We start from the raw sequence: 21,563 nt of genomic DNA, 5'->3' as shown, positions 1-21,563 counted from the left end.
TTTGGAGAGAGAGGGAGATGCCAGCTTCCAAGATGCACAGAGAGGCCAAAATACAGCAAAACTCTGGGATATTTACTTCATCCTTTGGTTGTATTATGAAAACAAATACAGTATTTTTTGTGCAGTGCTTTGGAAATATGTATTTGAGAATAGTCTTTGTGTATGTGTGTGTGTTTAAAACTTCAGAACTTGAAATAGAGGTTGTGCATAGCTGATAGGGAAAAGGGAGAGATAAAGCTAAATGAGTGGTTACTGGCCTCTCTTCATTATTGATGGTCTGACCTTGCTCCCCCCAGAATCGACGTGAGCTCAATCAGTCAATTCAAACCTTGCTTTTCTCTCTCAGTGTGCCAGGTAAACCACACAAACATGGTGGGAATTTTTTCCAGTCGGGCCACTGGCTAAGTGAAAGGAAGGCAGCTTGTTAGCAAGCAAACAGTATGTTTTGATATATAGAGAGAAAGCATAAAAGAAGCCAGCTAGTTCATTAAAATACATGACTGTTCAAATCGAATGCAGTCATCTAGCCATGCAGTTCCAAAGAGCACTGTGAACCCACCCGTACCAATTGTGTACAAATAAACCACATTTCCACAACACCTGCATACATTCTGCCCAAGTAATAAGGGTCTTTGAGTGATGTGTCTGACTGTAAATATTTATGAGTTGTGGCATCCTCTTGAACACAGTCTGTATCACAGGGAACAGTAGCTGTAGGTATTTAACCTTGGCATCGGTAATTACTAAATTTGCTCTCTGATGTGCTTCTAAAATAAAGAGCAGGACTAGAACACAACAAAAAGCCCCAAAAGCATTAATTTGTTTCATGGAGGGGAAACAGCATACAGAGATCTCAGGGGCAAGAAGAAATCTCAAATTGAATTTGGAAGTGTATGCAAAAGTGCCCAACTCCTGGTATCCTTGACCCTATTCTGGAAAAGAAATGAACTAACAAGGAGAATAATGAATTTGCTATGTCTACTCACAGAATGACACTTTCAGAACTCAGGCCCATGAATGAATTTCTTTCAATTGTACGTATATTGATATTGTCTTGAATATCTCTGAAAAATAAAATACAATAGAAATGACACCTTTTTGTACATCTATGAGCCTTTCAATACTTATATTCAATTTGAGGAAGTACTACACACAGAGGGTAATAACCAAAGTTTCCAAGACATTTTTCTGCCTGCAGAGCACAAACCTTCCTGATAAAAAAGGCTGGAGTAAAACATTTCCAACACCCCCATGCTTTCCTCCCAAATAGGCTGAAGACATTAAAATGCATAAAAGCTCAGGTCTATAACCCGAGGTGGATGAAATAGCTCCTCCAGCCAACACACTCCTCAGAAAATGCAATTGGAGGGGCTGCGAGGCCACCCCTTCTCCCAGCCTCCCAACCAGAAGGAGGAAAGCCATTAGCCTTTTTGGCCTGATTCAGCAGGGTACCTACCAGCCCATGAATCATTCCCCAGCTGATGTCAACAGGGTTGCTTATAAGCTTTGTATGTGCTTAAGAACTTAAATACGAGACCCCTGTCAGTGCAGTTTGTTGAATGGACAAGAAGGAATTTCTGTCTTTCCTCAGTTGTGACTGATAAAAAAAAAATAGGGATGTTCTGTTGCTGGTTCAATATAGGCCTCAAAGAAGTTAAATAGTGTTACTCATAATTTAGAGTGGGGATATGGCTGTTTCCATGCTGTTTCTGTTGGAAATCACAGAAGAAAATTAATTATCTGCAAAGCTTGAAATTAAACGCAGTTCCAAAATTGTCTGATGCTGACAGCTCCATACAGCCACAACTCTGTGCTGAGTGACACTTACACGGAGGCTTCAATAAGCAAACTGAGGGCAGCAGAGGCAGGGATGGGGAGGAACACAGCACCCATGCAAGTGAACTGGATCCCTCTACTGAAGATCTGCCCTTTATAAATTTCAAGACCTGTCTTTGGAACTTAAATGTTGGCACAACTGAAGCCAAGGGGAATTTTCTTATTGACCTCAGAGGGACTAAGGTTTTAACCAAGGTCTAGTCTGGGACTCAATCAGTATCAAGGTCTATTTTTACAGTGAAGTAAGAAGTTGCACCTAAAAAATTAAAAGCTCTTGCTGGTACAAGCCACAATAATTCCTGTCTAGTTAAGACTGATGATAAGGTGAAAAATCTCTGTAGTGCCATAGCTGTTGAATTTCCTTGATGGTTTCGAGGAACGATGAACTGAAGTTCTCAGAATTACACATGTCAGACATATTCCTGAAATGGATTTCTTATCTTATATGTCTGTATATTATATTCAGGCATCCCCCCACTATGTTTTTTACTCATTTTGTTGATTTTAATGGCTATTACTAAGATAGCCATGAATAATTGCAGGAGTAATGTTTCTGCAGGTTGAAATCTCCTAATCAAAGATCTGAAGGTGCAGAACTTTGTGTGTAAATTAACAATAAATCTTGTCCAAAAGAATGCTTTCAGTTAGACTAAGAACTGATTGAGAAATGTATGTCAAATTATTTTTCGGTGAAAAAGAAACCAAGTTTTTCTGACATGCATCTTTTCTACAGAAAAAGTAGAAAAATTTTTTCTCAGGGATTTTCCATAATAAAAAAATTTAATACTCTGGGCAGTTTTACCACATAGGGAAAACAGAAAAGGGTACGATAGATAATTCCCTGAGGTTTGTCTTTAATTTTAATTTTAATTTTAATTTTAATTTTAATTTATATATTTTATATTTTTCTTTCCTCTCTGATGTGGCCACTTCCAATGGAACTCAGGTCTGAGATCTGTGTCTCATCCTACACAGGTCAGAGAATTTTCACCAGGTGGCAACAAATTTCCACTGCCACCATCCTGGTTTGGATTTCAACTTCTGAAAGAGGAGTCAAAGGCTGTTATCTGTCCCCTGAGCCACCCAGACACGTGTTCACACTGCAGTTAAAGGAAGAGTGGTCTGTAAAGTGCAAGTTCTAAGGCTTTGTAGAAGGGAGACCTGGAGAGAGCTGAGACCTGAGCCACATTATCATCAATGCCTGCAAAATTGCAATCAACATGCCACTGCAGAGCTAATAAATGAGCACATGGGAAATCATGTCTTGAAAGGCTTTGCTGGAACAGAAAAACACTCAAAGACAAAAAGTGAAAAGCAAACATTCAAACTTACAGCAAAACTTTCTGGAAAGAGTGAACCTTGTGGACAGCAGGTAAAAACCGAAGGCCAGTGTTTGATATTAGCCTAAGGGGAAGAGAAGATGAGGATTATTCAGTCTGCCCCTGGAAAGAAGACAGCAATTAATGGAGGAGAAAGAGCATTGGATTTAAAATGGTTGTCACAAAAGGCAGAGTTTAGCCACAAAAGTGGGGTTTCCCTGTAGGGAATGACATTGTAATTTAAAAAGGTCCTTGTCCAAAGTACAAGATGAATTTTGCCCCACAGAGGTAAAGGGAGAAACTCTACTTTCTGATGATAAAGTCCCTCCTGGTGATCTCAGTAAATTGTCCATATTAATTTGCCAACAATATTCTAAGAAATCAACTGCACTGACATGGGCTAATTATTTTCATAGTAGCTGTTTTATGACAAAAGTGTTGACCCACCACAATTTTAACCTTCTACTATAACAGAGACAAAAATAATTGCAGGGGAAATTAATTGATGAATTTAGGAGAGAATTAGCACATTTTACACCCCAGCACCTTTGATAGTGAGGAGCCAAGATCATGGGAACGTTTCAGCAGATTGTGCAGCTGGAAATGGACCCAAGCTTCTGTCCTTAAATACCTTCCCCCCTTCCACTGCACTGACCATCACTGGCCTCTGCACTGTGTGTGGTTCCTGTCCATGAAACACCACCCCAGAACTGCTGACTCTGAAGAACAACCCTGTGCTCACAGCCAGTGAGGTCACAGGCATCCACAGAGATGGACCAAGTCTAATTTGGTCAGATTTTGTCATCCAGAGGAAGGACAGGAAAAATGTCATGTTGCCATGCAGCAGGAGATGACTGGTGGCTGCTGATGGCTGGAGGGAGGAGTTGGACTGGACAGGCCTCTGAACATTTGGGAGCTTTTTCTAGACACCAAAAAGTCTCATGTTTACCTCACCAAAAAAAAAGAGAAAATTTGGATTCTTGAAAGTTTGATTTTATCTTTGTATTTTTAATATAGGAGATGGTAGAGAAAGTAACCTTTCACTGAGGATATTGGTTTCTTAAGGAACATAGGATACATAAGTTTTTTTTTTATTCTGGCACTTAGAACAATATTCTTTTATTATTAGAAGTGACTTTATTTATTTATATATATATTTTTTTTAAAACAGAATCATTACTGAATAGCTGAATTGTGATCAAAGGACTGGTTGAGACTGGAAAAAGGTAACATTGTTCATATGATATTTTTTTATGAACCAAGATTATTTCAGGAGAGTTGCAGTCTTTCAGGTTTCATAATTTGAACTGAAACAGAACGCCTCCATGTGACAACCAAATTCTACATTTGGGAACTCAGGGTGACACATAAGTCCATAAAAAAGTCATTCACTTGCATAAGTACTGCTCTGAGCCCCCTGAGATGCTATCTGGATGCTATCTGGGTATCCTCAGATGCTGAAAAGCCAACTTTGATCTGTCTCATCTTGTAACAGAAAGCAATACTTCATATGCAGGGAAAAATTAAAGTAGTATTAGTGAATATTCAAGAAGCCAATTTGGGAAAGTTGCTGAAATGTCAAGACTGCTTCGTCTCAGGATTCAGAGTGGTCTGACATTGCAGCAACTTAAAAATAACAGCTGTCACATGTGACCAAGAAAGCTCCACAAAAATGCCTTTGAAAAACTATTCCATATAGTTAAATAGAAAGCATGATTAATGAAGCAGGTGGATTATGCAAGGCCCTTGCTACTTACAATATTTCTGCACTTACACTTCGTAAAAGGACTTTGCCAAAAAAAAAATTAGAAGCAATAGGAGAAGAACCTGTAACTCCCCCTTACAATACTTTAAAATACACTCTCTAAATTACTGGAGATATACAGGGTTTTAGTGGAAAGCTGCCTTTAATTTTAAATGAGTCATATGCTAAAAATTCATGCAATCCTCTTTTACAAGCCCCTTTCAAACACAAATTATGGCATACATTTCCCTTAGTAGGAAAATGAAGGAGGAGACTGCTGCCAAGTAGTGCGTGGCTACTGCAGGACAGAGAAGACATAAGAAGCTTTTCTTTCTACAGTCCTTTCCTGAGAAAATCTCAGTCCTCATGGTGCAGCAATGAAAGGTGACAGGACTCTAACATCTGCTCTTCAAACACTGCTCCCAAGGGCAACTTAATCCCAGCATATCAAAATTCCACGTTGGTTATCATGACTTTTACCATACACCTGAGAAAAAACCATCCCCAATGCCTTGAGTTAGTTCTGATTTTTCCAATAATTTTGAAGTGTTCAGGGTTCAATTTTCACTGGTGTCAACTGAGCAGCATGAGATGAAGAGGGAAGCATCTTTGACAAATCACTACATATTGAAGTAAATCTACAGGTGACACAAGGCACTGACTGCACAGAGGCACAGAATGGTGATTAGGAGCAGGAGAGGATGTTCTTTTAATTAAACACAGAAAAAACCTGAAAAAATATTTAGCTAGACTGCAGCCTAGATCTTCCCTCTCTTTTTACTCCACCAGCAAATCTCCAGAGGCCTCTAAGTGGATAATCTTTTTAGAATGTAGATAATCCAATTTACTGAATATCTTTCCTGCAGGACAGCTTTGTCAATATATTTACCATAAAATGTATACATCCTTAGTAGCCTCACTTTAAACAAGTGTCCTCTTTAATCTGTGTTATAACTGAGTCCCCCCTTGCCATGCATAAACAGCTTGGTGAGAACCTTTTTTTGTCAGATGGCTGATGGCTGCTTTCCAAGGTATTAATTGTCTTTCTGAAAAGGCTTACTGGAGTCAGCACTTAAGAAAACAGAGCACCACAATCAGCAGAGAAAAAAAAGTAAAAAATTCAGAAACTAATTCCTGGAAGATTCTGGTTGCTTATCTCCAGATATAGCAACATGTCTGCTCTTTTTTGTGCCAAATTGTAGGAGCTATTCTGACAAATCTGGGGACACAGTTTACCTCATCAATTTACTGTGGGTATTTGCTAAATTGCAAACTCAAGGTGGGCAGAGATAAACACAACCTCACTCGGGAAGCATTATCTTTGTGTCCCTTAATCACACTGGTTACTTGATGGTACATGTGAGCCTGATTCCAGTGAGACATTCCTCTGATTCATGTATCCCAGGCTTCTTAAATCTGCAGTTAAAAGGTCTTTAACTGTGAGGCTGCCACGCCACAGGAAGGAGTGGCATCACTTCTCTTTATTGAACTCCAAGAAAAGGGTCTCTAATTGTGTGGAATTTGCTGCACCTGCAGATTTGTAGATTTGTGTTTAAGAAGCACCAGGCAGGTACAAGCAGCTGCAAGACTTTGGAGTTGGGCTCTGCTCCTTCTGCAGGCAAAAACCATGGTTTTGGGATCTACATTTCCCCTCCCCTCCAACAATTCAGCTCTATGCCCTCAAAATCAACCTGAAAGGAGTGTTACGTTCAAATCTTTGTATCAGAAACTGAGATTGCTTAAAACAGGACATTGACAACCCTCAAAAATGAACCAAAGGACATAGATTACATATGAGAGCTGATTTTGGAAAGAAAATGAGTCTGAAAAGTCACCACTACACTATTAAAGAGACTATGCCACAGGTCTCCCTAATGAGAGCCAGATAAATAATCTTGTACTCGTGAAAAGGTCAGTAAGTTACCATTTTGAAGCAGTCTTATACCCAAGAAAACCAATTAGCAATTCTCTTCTCTGCTTCTAAGAGACTGGTGGGAAAGCTAAGGTTGCCTGTTTCTAGAAGGTTTATGCTATACAGCACTGTGTTTTTTTCAGCATTTTCCTCTCCTTTGTGTTTTGGTCATACTGGTAATGATGATGCAGGAGACGAAGGGAGTGGGCTGAGGAGGAAATGTATTTGCCTCCAAGTTGGCAAAGATAAATGCATATTAATATTCAAAAGCTGGTGGCCATAATGAGCCCATGAAGCTGATGAGGGGACTGACAAGGCTAGCTAGAGCTTCTTGCCTGCCCGTAAACATGACCTAGTGGCTATTCAACTATTTTTGTAGAAACACTGAGAAAAAAAACAATGTTTCAAATTCAAAAACAATTTCAAACAATGCGTTGCAAAGGTCACTAAACTAATGGGCTGTAGTACCTGGGCTCAATTTTGGACATTGAGACTGATTAATTTTTTTTTCTCAGTGTTTTCTAAATGGAAACCACCAGTAAATATAATTATTTTTTTTTTCTGAAATATTTTGTGCATTGCGTTTTAAGAGTCCTGCTACAGCCACAGAACTGTGTAAGGAATCAGAGCAGATGTCTTGTACCCTGCCAGGCTGTCCCCATAGATGGGAGCTTCAGAAGAACAACAATGATCCAGGAATGGGCATGTACCAAGTCCTTGTGCTTTGAGATGCTGGTTGCAGCTTGGTCTCTCCTTACACAGTCAGACACAATCCCCTAATCTGTTATGTGACAAGATATTGACAAAACCATGTGCTATTCCTTCCTAACTTACAGCAATTAATGTGAAAATTAGGCAGTGATGTACAGGTTTACAAGCTTCTAGGTTTTACAAGTTTCCTTTCATGGCCTTAAAATTTTTATCATTTCTGCAATAGCTGTTCCACACAGATGCTTTACCCTTTTATGAATTATTTTAAACTGTAGTCCCACATGTTTACAGCCTTTTGTTTGTGTGTTGTATAAAAAACCCTGAACAGCCATCACAAAAACCCCCCTAACTGAACTGAAAAACCATCAACCTATTAACCTCCTCGACATCTTACCTTATATTTTCAGCATTGCCTCTTCCTTGCATGTCACAAGAAGGTGAATATGAGGACTGGGTTACCTTTACCAGATGCTGTTTTACAGCCTTCCATCAAGGTTTCTGCTTTCTCATTAAATTAACTATCCTACCCTTTCAAACAGCAAAGCTTTCCACCTTTTCAGTTTCCAAAAGGGCAAGCACCAGTCAGTGATGCTGGGGGATGGAGAAAATGGCATCTTTCCTCCAGAAAAGTGGTGAGAACACCAAGGTGTGGCTGTATGTAGAGAGATGATCTGTGTGATGTTACTCAGCATCACACCCGGCTCATTGGGTGCAGAAAGTCCCCAACAAGAACTTTGTGTCCTGCTCCTGGTCCCTGTGCTGGGAAATGATGTAGCTCCACTGAAGCTAACAATATTGCACAGGTTTATACCCCCAGCACATCTTCCTCAACCCTTGTTTTTAGAAAAAAACCCACATTCACCTGTTCAGAAGCTCCAAGCCAAAAAAAACCTGCACCTTTTGTGCTATCTATAGTCATGCAAGACTTGGGGGTTTTACCTCCTAAAATGAAGGCACAGAGGGGATGCAGCATAAATCCATTAGTGGAGTAAACACCAAAGATGGATTTTGTGAACATAAATTAGAGAAAAGCTTTGCAACAAGAATGAATATGAAGTAAGGGGCTGTAAATAAAACTAGAGGAAGCTTTCCAGTCACCAAATCACTGGGTTTCTGGAAGAGCCTCTCCTGGAAAATGGAGGAAAGAAGGGAACAGTGAAGAGCATCAAGAATGTCAATAAAACACTTAATTAATGGGATATATGAAGTGGATCTGAGAAGAAATAGGATACAGCAGCTGGAGAGCCTCTTCTAGCCCTCCATGCTCACAAGAGACAAAGCCTTAAAAAAAAATTCTAAATGCAGTTTCTCTGATGTCAACTAGCAAATAAAACTAGGTGAAGAGGACAGAGAAATGGTCAGGTAGACAAGCAATCCTCTGTATTTTCAATCTGCTGCTTCTATAGGTCATAGGATTGCTGCTGCAGCTGGTTTTTTACATAGGTGGAATCTCTGAATGCTTGAGTCAACATGCATGGGAATGTGGAATGACATGTGTTCAGAAGAGCCAACATCCACTAGTACCAAGAGAAAAATGTTCACTATTTCAGAATTTGGAGTGTGAATTTACCTTCACCTGTGATTTCTGTGTCTCACATCTAAATGATCACTGAAATTAGTGTGTTCTTTTGTGTGTCCACATTTCTTCTTCAATTTTGTGTGAGGTAAATGCCTCACTCTTTCTACCCGTCTGTACATCTGACAGCTTTACTCCCCATGTCAGCTTGTTCTGGGGATGTTACATGGGATAAAAAAATGCTGTGGTTTTGTTCTTAGGTGGCCAGAGCTACTCAAAGACAGCAGCCACTGATGAATGACTCAGGCTTGAAATGGGAGGAAAAAGGCACATGATTTCTCCTCATGACAATGCAAACTTAGAGCTTTATTTCCCCACTGCCAAGAGAAGATCTGTGTGTCAGTTATGCAAACACAAAAGTTAAAGTTTACCAAAGTTTGCCTGATAAATTTGATAAAGTGGGAATCAGTCAAAATACAGGGAAGAGTGAAAATCCTTCTCCAAATCTAGCCATATATTCCAGTTCAATGAGGGTTTAAACTGTAATGGCTTCTGTAGTGCTAAATACACCTTATCTCCTGAAGTCCAAGTCTCAAACCGCAAATCTTAAAGAACAAATTCAAAGCAATGCCCCTTGGCATTTTTGAGCCCAGAACCTGTCAGATACTAGTGATTTTCAGAGACTTTAAACACTCCTTGGCTTACTGGGAGCTATGCTTATCAGACCACTGACCTGATTTCATACTGTCTTTATGAAATCTCTGACCAGACAAATTAAATTAAATGCTTACTTTTATTGAAGTATATTAATTTATTTATTACTTACTGAAATGTAGAAGCCCTGACCAGGCTTCTTGCATGAGTAAGGAAAGCAAGGTTTCTTGTATGAGTAAGGTTTCTAGTGTCAGTCAGGAAAATCAGGCAGGGTTTATGTGCTCAGGTGGACAGACACACAAAAGGTAAGTTGGTATCCTGCTGGGTGAATAAACTGCTCACCAAAGGGCACCATTTGACTGTATAAACTGCCACCATTAAAACCAAGTAGTTTTAAATGGAATTCATTGGATTTCCTTGGGGTTTTATGCAGAGGAGAGGTTATTAATTGTGTTAAAACCATGCACTAAAAGCTGTGAAAATACATTTGAGTAACCAGCTTACTTGAAGGATGCATTTAGCTACCACTGAATTTTGACACCAACTCCACAGAAGCTGATGTGGCAACTACAGCGGTGCAAATGCCATTCTTGATGAGGCTGGCTGAGGAAATAAAGCTGTAGCATTCATCAATATGTTTGTATTTTGAGGATCTAATCATCTCACATCAGGAATTTATGAACTCCATGGCTATAACACAACCTTTGCTAAAGAAAAAATAATTTGAATGCTTAGCACCATGTATATGACATATAACAGAAGGCAGCACCATAGCAAAGACAGATGAGAGAATTTTTTTTGTGTCCCTAAGCTCCCAGCAGGAATTTCAATCTAAATTTGTATCTATAGATGTAAGAAAAAGGTACAGCTCCTCTTCTCATCACTCATTTTCAACCTGTTGCTTAGAAAGGCTAGAGGAACTTGTTTGTGTGTTACTCTTTTGTGGAAGCTTTTATCTTCAGCTTTTCTGAGGACTGTGCAGGCATGAAAATGTGTATTGACAATGTGCAACTGGTAGTGAGGAGAGGGAATCATCCTGTCTTATCACCCAAAGTGCTCAGCACCAGCTGCACAGATACACAGGTGTGTAATTCAAAGTGACTCTAGGACTTGTAAAGAGCAAAAGATCTTACAAATATCTGAGGCTCGGAAGGTGTTGGAAGGCATCTTTATCGATGTACACAAGGTTGTTGGCTTTCTCAATTCTTCTGCAAAGAGGAAATGAAACATCAGAGAAAAAGATATCAATATATTTATCTTAAAATTGTGTTTGTCCCATGATGTAGTGGAACAATATGCTGAGATTTTGTTTTTGACAGCAGAAGATCTGGATGATTTCAGGGAGCAGCCTACCATAGACAGACAGACCCCAACACCTTTTGATCCTGGCAGTGATCCGAGGATACATTTTTGCCTGAGCAGGTAAAGAAAGGGACAGCTAGATAAGAAGATGGAAAAGACAAAGGGAGATTTCAAATACTCCTATAATGCTACAAATTCTTCAGTGCTTACCTGAACCAAACTGCAAAACCTTTGATACTTGCCTATAATGAATCTTTGTAATTGTCTCCTTTGCATTTAGATTGCTCATTACTTACATTTCATGTAGTTTGGGAAGGTTGGAAAACACATTTGCTTCTATGACCTCCAAGGCATCATTCTGTGAGATCTCTCTGAAAAAATAATTTAGAAGTCAAGATATTTCAAGTCATGGTGAAGCAGAAAATGGAGAAGTAAAAAAATCACAAAGAACTTCTCAGACTACTGATGTGTTTTAAACACAAGGTGGATATTAGATAAGGAAACAGCAACACTGGTGAGTACTGCTGTGGCAAGAAGCAACAACAGCCAGGAACAGAGATCTGAGGCTGGAGTTTGTGTCTGTAGCAGCAGCCCTGCATGTCCTGCTGGCACCATTCCCTGTGCATTAGAAGTCAGGGTCTATCCATCATGGGCTACTGGACTTCTGACATTACTAATTACTGATGGAAATTTAATGAAACCTTTTAACTCAGTGTAGAAAAGAGGGGGTGAAGGTGACTGAAAGCAAAGACAGCTAAAAAGTTCCCAAGAAAAATGACACAACTTCAGCAACAAGATACTGCTGTCTTGACCCAATGGGAAGTACAGAGATTAAAATAGAGCCACCAGCAGGTGTGCCCTTGCTAACAGCAGCTGGAGACCATAGAAGTGAAGAAGTCTTCCTTGAAACAAACCCTATTTGACATGGTCTGTACACAGTTAATGCCCACTTGCAGCCAGAGAACTGCAGAACAGAAATGGCCAGTTTGCTGCTATCACCACACCAGAATGCATCTCCAGCCAGTCCAGAGCACATATTTCCTTGCTTCCTTAATCTGTGGGATGGCAAAACCAGGGCTGGGGCTGTGCTGTAATTTAAACCTCAGGAGTTCTCCCGGTGGATCAAGAGGGCATCACTGCAGCGTCCCCTGTCCCAGTCACATCGCTTATCCTGCCACTGACCAGGAAGGTCGAGGTAAAGACAGCCATGCCAAAAGATTCCTCACTGCCATTTCTTTTGGAAATGGTGCCAAAATGTTATTTTCTCAGGCTGAGGTCAGCTGTAGGAAGTAAAATTTGTAATACAGCTGTAATTCAGTGATGGTGTCATGGTCTATTGCATTTTAATCATAAGGTAACTGCACACATCTTTGGAATGAAACCTTGAATAAATAGATTCCAAACTGGACAAAACTTGTTCCTGGATATCTTGTTATTTTGAAACGATGATGGTTGCAAATAGATTCAAATAGACCTGAGGTAAAGCAAAAAATTGTAATTTCAGGTGCACAGTCAAAAAGTAATCACAAAAATTAATCAGAGGAATATAAATGTTTTCTAGTCTCTTCTAAGTAGCAGCTGAACCATACCTGACAGATTACCTGCCTATTTAAGACAAACAAAAGCCTTGCAAAAGAAGATATTTTCACCTGACCTTTCCAGTTTTAAAAAAATGCCTTAGTGATTTTATATTTTTTTAGTTTAATAAGAAGTTTTTTCAAGTTTATTTTTGTGGAAGAAATCGAGCTCTGCTCTGCTGCAGGAGCTCTAAACTGGCTGGAGAATAAGAAAACAAAAGTACATGAGGACTGACAACAGGTGCTTGGCAGGTGCATTGAGGACTGGGTTTGTTTAGCAGAGCTGAACCACCAGCTAACATGTGAGTGTGTTCCTCTTTATCACTTAATTTCCATCGGCAACAAAATGTTTCAACCGAGACAGGGATTCCTTCATGCTACATGAGACACACAGCCATTGCAAGGGATGCTTCAAAGGATTTTATCAACTTCCTTTTTTTCTTTAAAAATAATTACAAATATAAGTAAAAATATCCAGAAGAATAGAATAGAATAGAATAGAATAGAATAGAATAGAATAGAATAGAATAGAATAGAACGGAACGGGATGGGATAGAAGAGAATTGAATGGAATGGAATGGAATGGAATGGAATGGAATGGAATGGAATGGGATAGAATAGAATAGAATAGAATAGAATAGAATAGAATAGAATAGAATAGAATAGAATAGAATAGAATAGAATAGAATAGAATAGAATAGAAGCAAACACTCTCTACGAGGTACTTATATGACAGTATAAAATTCACTTGCCTAACGACAGTCTCAAAAATTTAACAACATGGGAGGTGTCTCACACTTTTAAGGTTTGCTTTGGTTTTCTTCATGCTCTTTTTGGGTGTCTAGGTGTATATTTTCTATACTCCACAATCTAAAAATCAGTTTTCTAGAATAATGCAAATCTTCAGAAGAAGCAGGACATTATTACCGACAAATACACTTAGCCAGAAGATAAGTCATGCCACTAAGAAATTCAGGGAAAAAATGTTGCAGATGTGGTGGCCATATACAGGGAAAAAAGGGTTATTAAGAAACCATAATACAGTTGTGACCTCACCCAGCAGACAGTGCTGCTGAGGGTAATAATTTTTTATGATCCAATCTGCTATCTAACTTTGGAACAACTTGGATGACACAGCTTTTTAAATGGATTGCTAAAAAATGAATGTTTCTGCATCAGAAGAGTGTTTTGGCTTCCTAAGAGTGTGGTAGGTTATTGGCTTTGTTTTGATTCAAGAAATGGAAGATACAGATCTGATTAAAGTAGGGCACAAGCAGGCCATGGCACTCTGGAAGGCCTGGAGAATGCATGGTGAAGGAAAGGAATGTACAGAGGTAGGAAGATAGGAATCTCTAAACTGCTTTTGCAAGATTAGGTTTTTAAAATAGTAAGTTTTCTAGAGATTATATTTTAAACAGAATTATATAACAGCTGTGTGAGAGGGTTTTCAGAGATGTGGGAAATGAGTTGGCTTTCATTCCAACATTCCCATTCACAGGTACAAAGGCAACAGTCTTTTTTTTCTTAAACATGTAATGAAAATATGGACATATATAAATATTCCATTTACAATGACTTTTTTTTTTTTGTATTCCAGCTGAAGCAAACCTCTTTTGCAGCTGTTGAGGTTATGGGCATCTCAAGATCAGCAAAAGGCACAGAAGGGAAAATTGTCAGTGGCAGAAAGCAGTAACCCTTCTGGTGCTGGGCTGCACCCTCTGTGTTCAGGGGATTGCAGTGGTGAGGGAAAAGACCCTCTGTCCCTTGCAATGAACTGCATCCTCTGCTCCACTCTCTCCAGGAAATCCCATTGCTGATGACTTTATTTATCATTGTTTGCAGATGAATCCCGGTTTTGGTCTGCACATAAACCTGACAGGGCTGTTGTTCAGGTAAGAAGAATAAATAAAACAAAACAAAAGCATTCTGTTTAGGAGATCAGTCACACACTCTGAACAACAGGCAGCACCAGTCTGGGGTTTGCTTCCATAATTTGTGTGGACTATTTATTCATACCTAGCAAAAAGTGCACATCTGCTCCTGGAAATCCCAAACAACACTGTCTTGGATACAGGTATCTATGACATTAAAAGTGCAAACCACTGCTGCTCATATCAAACAACCAACCCAGCAGACTCAGATCCTCTGCAGAGAAGAGCAAATAATACCTGAGGCAGTAGCTACAAAGAGAAAAAAGGGATTGCTGGCTAGTGTTTGTGCAAGTGATTTGTCTTACAGTATAAATACACACAAACAGATGATTGCTCATAATGCAGATCTGATTATATGTCATCAAGAGAGAATATGGGGCTGTTATTACATTGTTTGTCTGGAATGAATGCCACTATTAGTGCTACTGGTAGCTATGGCAGGAAACTCAGCTGGCAATCCCAGCATCACTTCTGAAACAGAGAAGCCTTGGAATAGATGGTGTGCAAAGCAGTCTGGGGCAATTTCTTAAAACAACCCCAAATATCCCAACCACTCAGTGGTTTCAAAGCGCTTAGGCATCTGCCTGAGCTTAGTTTTCACTACATGCAGAGTTGCACTGAAATCAACAGTGATCCTTGAAAGCATAAATTGTTTACCCAAATCCAGCCTAAAAGATGAAAATGCATTCAGTACACACATTTTCCAAAGGCGCAAAGGAAAACTGGTTTTATTTTTCTGCAAGGGGAATGTAAGGCTCCAAGATGTGACACCACATGATTAAGGGATTTCCTCTTATTTGCCACTAAAGCAGCAAACTGGAATCGTTATTACCCATTCTCCAGCAACTGAGTGCAGTGCATCATTTCCACGTGAGACAGTCAGAGCCTGTGCTAGAAGAGAGAGAGATGGAGAATAATTTAATCTGCCTGCAGAGCTGCCCTTAGGCAAGGCCAGGGGTACAACTTCATGACATCTGTGGCAGAGCCCAGTGTGATCCACAGGAAGGATTCCTCTTCCAACCAACTGCACTCAGAGCGCAACTCGTAAAAATCAAGATATATTGAAAAGGCCTTTTAAACAATTCTGTTAACAAGGGACTTAGGCTTCATGGCAGTTTCTTTCTAGTCCACTAAAGGAAAAGTCTCTTAGCCTAACCAAAGTCAGAAAAAAACATGACTGTATTAAACACACAAACTAATGATCTTGGGGCCAAGTGGTCTCATATTTCAAAATAACAAAAGAATAATGGACTGGAAGTTTATGGCTTTTATGATAGGAATTCCTTTCAGGATCAGAGTGAAGCATGCAGGGATAGGGTAGAGAGTAATTCCTTCTCCTGCTTGGAAATATGACTTTTTTTTAAAAAAAGTGTGTGTTTATATATGCGTGCCTATATACAGATACAGAAGGTGAGCAGAGATCAGCAAGTGGTAAGTCATGTCAAAAGAAGAGCAGAGCACACACGAGGGAGAACAGCAGCTTAGACCAGCATTAGCCCCTTACACGATGCCCAGGGATGTGTGATTTCGAGCACAAAGACCTTGTAATTCCAGCAGCAGGAACGACAGGGAGAAACTACTGTCCACCTGGTGAGCTTGGCTGTCTGATGGCCACAGTAAATGTGGGATTTATGGATTCCTGCATTTCTCCTCCCTGTGGTGGACTAGCAGAGGGGACTGCCTTGTCTGTCAAGGCTTCTCTGGTCCTTGCTTGGTGTGTGCACCTTGCCCACAGATGTAGCACACATTGTGAAGAAGGGATTTTCCCCCTCCCCAGGCACAAGGTCCTGCTCTGTGGTCCTGGTGGTGACTCCATCCCTGTAAACTCCTACAGGCTTCCTTAAACTCTCTTCCAGAGCACAGGCTACACACTTGATCTGTTCGCCTTGTATTCCGTGTGATAAATTATAATTGTGTCTTTATTGGCTATTATCCTGCACCTTTAATGCAATTTTTCTGTGGCATAGCTATCTTGTGGATTCCCATGAATGCTTTTCTTTCACTCTAAAGGTACCTGCAATCAGCAGTGCTACTGGAGGTTTAAGGTACTGATTCCCAGAGCAGGTGGCCTCACTGTGCTCTCTGTACCGCCACAAATCAACAGCATTGTGTTCATTTAAGGGACAAGGGAAGGGAAAAAAGTCCAGCAATGATTATTTTCCCCCCTTTTCTATAAATATAAATACACTTTGAGCAATTTTCCAGGTCAGTTTTACTCAGTGGTTTGACTGATACCACAATTTATGCCAAGCTTCAGAAGTAAATATGGTGTTGCCCAGGCAATCCTGCCCAGCGTTCACTGGGTGAGCCCCCACGGGGCCAGCCTGAGACGTGTCTGAACTCAAAAATCAAACACCTGACTACCTCTGTCTCCTCTGTCTCTCTGCCATGGATGGAATGGCTCTTCCTTCTTCAGCCTGATCAGAAACAAGCTGATCTAAAATCTACTTTTGAAACCTTCCCTCTAAAGTGACAGCAAAATACTACTACATTGATTTAAACAGGTTACAAAAGAAAAGCCATTTTTCTTAAAAATATTAGAGACTTTTGACCTTTAAAAAATAGATAGTTGACACTTTCTCCTGTCACTTTTCCTTGTGAACATGAAAAACTTGTCTCTCTACCATGATTTATTGAACACCAGGGAGTTACAGGGTAATATCTTTTAGCAGATATTGATGTTTCAGAAATGAAATCAAGGACTGACTCTTCTCATCATCTCTTTACTTTGCTGAAGATACACACACGTGTTGTACTGGCCTTACTAAATTAAGTGGAAAAGCCATTTAACCAACTGAACACTAATAGCAACTCCACACTTAGAGCCAGATGAGTTGCATGAGTTTTTGGGGGAGATTATCAGGACGTGCCAATGTTGTACCTTCCTGTCTTCTCCAAAGGGCGTGAAACCACGTTCTCAAATAAATCCCTGCAGGCATGGGAAAAAAATAAAATGCAAATTTCTGCAAGGCAGAGAGTAGCAAAGGGGATTTTATTTCTATTGGTGCTTTAGCACCATGCCAGCAATCCAGATGAAAGTCTGTGGAGAGTTTGGTTCCTTCAAATTAATTGTCCATGTAACGGTTTTAAATTGGTCTCTCTAATCTGAAAAAACACACGATTAGTCTGCAGAATTGGGACTGATAACAACCAGATCCAACAGACGAAGCTGCATCATTATAAGAATTGATTTTATAATCAGTACAGTTTGGGGGGGGGGGATAGATATCTCTTCATACTCCAGAACTAAGGGAGTGTTTTATACTCCTTTTAGTTTATTGCCAGCAATGTTGAAAATGCATGAAACTTTGTAGGGTCAAACAAGAAAAAGGTTGTGTGGAGGAAATGGCAGCTTTCCACAGAAATCTGACTCTACACAGGCAGTCCAGAGAGAGATGGGGCTTAGAACTCAGTGCCCTCCAGCCCCTGGGACAGACATACCTCCTGCTCCTGGCTTCAGGTATTACTAAATTTTGTCTTTGACTATGAAAGCTTGCAGGGAAGACAGAAAAATGTGTGTAAAATAGAAACACCCCCTCAGTCCATGGCACTTCCCCTCAGGCATGATGGGCTCCAGAGGATGTTGAGACCATGCTGGCAGACAATTATGGGTGTTCAGCTGAGCAAGGGACCTTCTCTTTCAGAGATGCTGATATTCCTAAATTGCATTTCTTTCCATGGAAATGAGCATGCAGCATTTATTGCTACTTATCTTTTATTACTCCTCTCTTGCATTTAGTAGCCAGCTAATGATGAATAGTTTATTAAGATAACCTGGGAAGATGAAGAAATTGCATTTGAGATAATCATTCAGGAGTGCAGCAGAATGAGGAAGTGCAGCAAATAATTTCTGTTAAAAATCAATAGGCAGACTGTTTTGGACTGGGAGAACGTGTGGCTTCCAGAACCCAAAGTCTAGTGACAGCCCTTCCAAACAGATCATCCTGAAGCAGATGCTCCCAGATACTTCAGCAGACAGTTCTGAAATGTTTTAAGGAAGCACACATTCATGAGAGGCCTCTGGAGGACAGTTCATTATTAATTCAAACACATTACAGAAACAGGAATATCCACAATAACAAGTGCTTCAGATAGGCACAATTAAACATTTTAGCTAAGACAGGAAATTCTAAAAAAAAAATATAATTCTTACTCCTCAGTTTTTGTATTAAAAATCCTCCCAGAACACTGAGTATTATTCACCAGAGCAAATCATACAGTACATACACCCACTTCAATGAAAATAAATCTCCATGACTTGATCCATCATAAGAAAAATATTAGCATTGCCTAATGTTAAGCCCAATTATGAATACAGACATCATCCAACAGCTGCCAGCACCATGCACTACATCTTTCAAATGTTCTCCTGAAAGGATTTAGGTTTCTCTTATTCAGTGTTAAGAGTTCTCCCAGAGAAATATTCTTTTCCAGCTCAGAGATTTTCTTGTCTCCTCTTTTCTATTTGCATTCATTCTTCCCTTCCATAAAAGCTACTTACTATTCTTATGTTTTGTGTCCAGCTGAAGCCTTGACCCTCCAAACTCTTATCCTTGAGCTTTGACACCAGGCTCAGCTAAGATGGTACTGCATAAATGTTTGTATGATTACATATAGCCTCACCAGGGAAAAGGATATTCTTTTATGCTTCCAAAGTTAAATCCAAACCTCTGCCTTGCAATAGACTGCCAGAGGAAAAAAAACACGTACCACCAAGAAGCTACTAAATCAAAAGCTTTACAAAACAAGTGTGCAGTGAGACTTATTGATCTAATTATGATACCATCATGAGCAGAAAAAATTACCACTAACCCCAAATCAGCAGGTTCTGTATTGGAGGATGCAGAGATGACATGCAAACATGGGAATTACACACAATCCCTAACTCTTTTGCCAAGTGGCAGCAAAGAGGAGCCTGAATCAAAATACCTAGAGTCTTATTTTACAAATAACTGAACAGCTGTCCACTATGAAACCTTGGAAAATCATATGCTCCCACCTGAGTTATAACCCTAATCAGCAAACACTGCAGGGCTGCACACAGATAAGAAAGTCTTAATGGGGGAGGGAAGATGTCATTGAACTTGGGCCAAAATTCACTATAATATGTTTCTTTGTGTGTATATGACAATATTCCAATAAAAGCAATAATAATAATAATAATAATAATAATAATAATAATAATAATAGTAATAATAATAATAATAATAATAATAATAAACCCATGGCCACAGGGTGTGGTCAGTGAGTTCTTATTGCAAGCAGGCAGCAGCTGCCTCTCTGCACATCTCACCCCATTTACCAGGAGGCTGCTGCCATCACTGCTGTGTAACCCACTCTGGAGAAGCACTAAACAAAGAAAGGCTTTCTGCTCCTGTGGGGCTTTCACCAGGAAATCCTAAACTGGGCCCAGCCCTTAGATGGGGAGCCCTCAGGAAGAGCCATTCCATAGGGATGAAGCAATACCCTCGAGAACCCAGAGCAATTCTCATCTGCTTGGGAACAACCCATTCCTCCTGGGTCAGAGTACTTTGCCCTACCTGGGAGCCCCTCTCCTCCCCACTATTCTGGGTCATATATAACTGGGGCATAGAAAGAAGTTTGACCTAGACATGATGCAAAAAGCCCTACTGGAATTAGCTCTTCCTTCTTCATCATGAGAAAAGAGGAATCTTCCTCCTTGGCCATAGCACTAAAGAAGGAAGCCAAAAAAGGAATGTGGTTTGAATAAAAAATATCATGTTTTCCTTAGTTGCTGTGTCTATTCCTTTGTTGAACAGAATTGCATATACTTATATTTTTTCTGTATGACTTCCTGTATTGACATAAATAAAATGGAACTTACAGTGTTTTCACTCTAAGTTTGTTTCGCACGCAAGCCTGGCGAAACCTTTTTGTATTTCCAGTAAAATCTTTTGAGAAAATACTACTGATAATGGGGAAAAACAATTCCTGAAGAGATTCCAAACCACAAAAATTGCCATTTGGAAAAGTCATGCTGATGAAACATACTTAAAAAATAAATAAAGAAAATTAAATCCATCATTTCTGATAAATACCCTTGATTTAGCTGAGACTGAAGAAGATTTCAGACTCTGCAGTGGAAGGAATGAAAATCCATTGGTTCTAATAGTGGATCTGTGTTTACATTAGCATTCTACATTTTAGAGGAGTGCATATTTTTCTGCAATTTTGAATAAGTGTTTTCTCTAGAAAGCACACAGCTCAATACACAGGACACAGAAGTACACAAACTTAAAGGCAATCCTGTGACAGCAAATTAGCTCAGATTTAAAGGAATGTTTTTTGCATGTTAAATACTGAATTAAAGCTAAAAGAAAAATGATATACTCTTTCTTCTTCCCCCAGATGGGGAAAAAGACATACATTTTGGAATTATTTTAATATCAAAATGAAGAAACAAATATAGCATAATATTACGGAACATGATCAGAATTCCTTCTGAAAGATGATTTGTCTTGAGATTACTCAAATTTGGACCAGATACCTGGACAGAAGGGCGTTTTTCTTACATGAATAAAGATACAGCAAACAGAAAACAACCAACAGCACCAGCACACACCACATTCTTTTACACAAAGGTAACAGGGTTGCATTATGCTCTTTCCATCAGTTCCCAGATGACACTGCAGCATGGCTCTGGCTAAGAGATTCCCCAAGTGAATCCCTTGTGCTCCATGTGAATGCCCTTGGTGAGGACAGACTATGCACCAACTTAGGTATGTGGGGTTTTCATTTTTGTCTTTGCCATGGAGGCTGAATTAATGATATCATGCCCCACATCAGGTGTTTCAGATTTAGTTGATCCTAATGAATTCAAACATATTTGTATATTTTGATTTTTTTTTGGTGTGCTTTTTTGTGTGTTTGTTTTTTGTTGTCTTTTTTCAACTAGCACACGCTTCTAATCAATTTTGCAACTTATTTTCAGTTAAACGAATGAACCTCTGAGCATGTAAGTCCCAAAAAGCCACACAGAGTATATTTATTTATGAGATCTGTTAAAAGAGCTTAGTGCTGCGAAATGACTCCACTTCTGT

The 21,563-nt window shown here is 39.6% G+C and overlaps 1 protein-coding gene across 10 annotated transcripts in view; it reads right to left on the bottom strand.

Annotated features, from left to right (window-relative positions):
* FSHR (follicle stimulating hormone receptor) overlaps positions 1-21,563 on the bottom strand; it is an 81,278-nt gene that overhangs the window by 17,352 nt on the left and 42,363 nt on the right. For 4 of the 10 annotated variants that reach the window (XM_023922970.2, XM_023922967.2, XM_086878985.1 and 1 more), the window contains 4 exons: positions 11,291-11,365; positions 10,826-10,900; positions 3,169-3,240; positions 987-1,064 (listed from right to left, as the gene is read on the bottom strand). In XM_023922970.2, the coding sequence (XP_023778738.2) occupies positions 987-1,064; positions 3,169-3,240; positions 10,826-10,900; positions 11,291-11,365 (300 nt within the window). The remainder of the gene's footprint in view (positions 1-986; positions 1,065-3,168; positions 3,241-10,825; positions 10,901-11,290; positions 11,366-21,563) is intronic. The other 6 variants (XM_086878991.1, XM_086878988.1, XM_086878986.1 and 3 more) reach the window with 2 other exon arrangements.

Source organism: Cyanistes caeruleus, chromosome 2 (assembly GCF_971803275.1).
Source record: "Cyanistes caeruleus chromosome 2, bCyaCae1.hap1.1, whole genome shotgun sequence".
Taxonomy (NCBI): Eukaryota; Metazoa; Chordata; class Aves; order Passeriformes; family Paridae; genus Cyanistes; species Cyanistes caeruleus.
The sequence above is the reverse complement of the archived record's forward strand: the minus strand, read 5'-3'. Positions and strand labels throughout refer to the sequence as shown.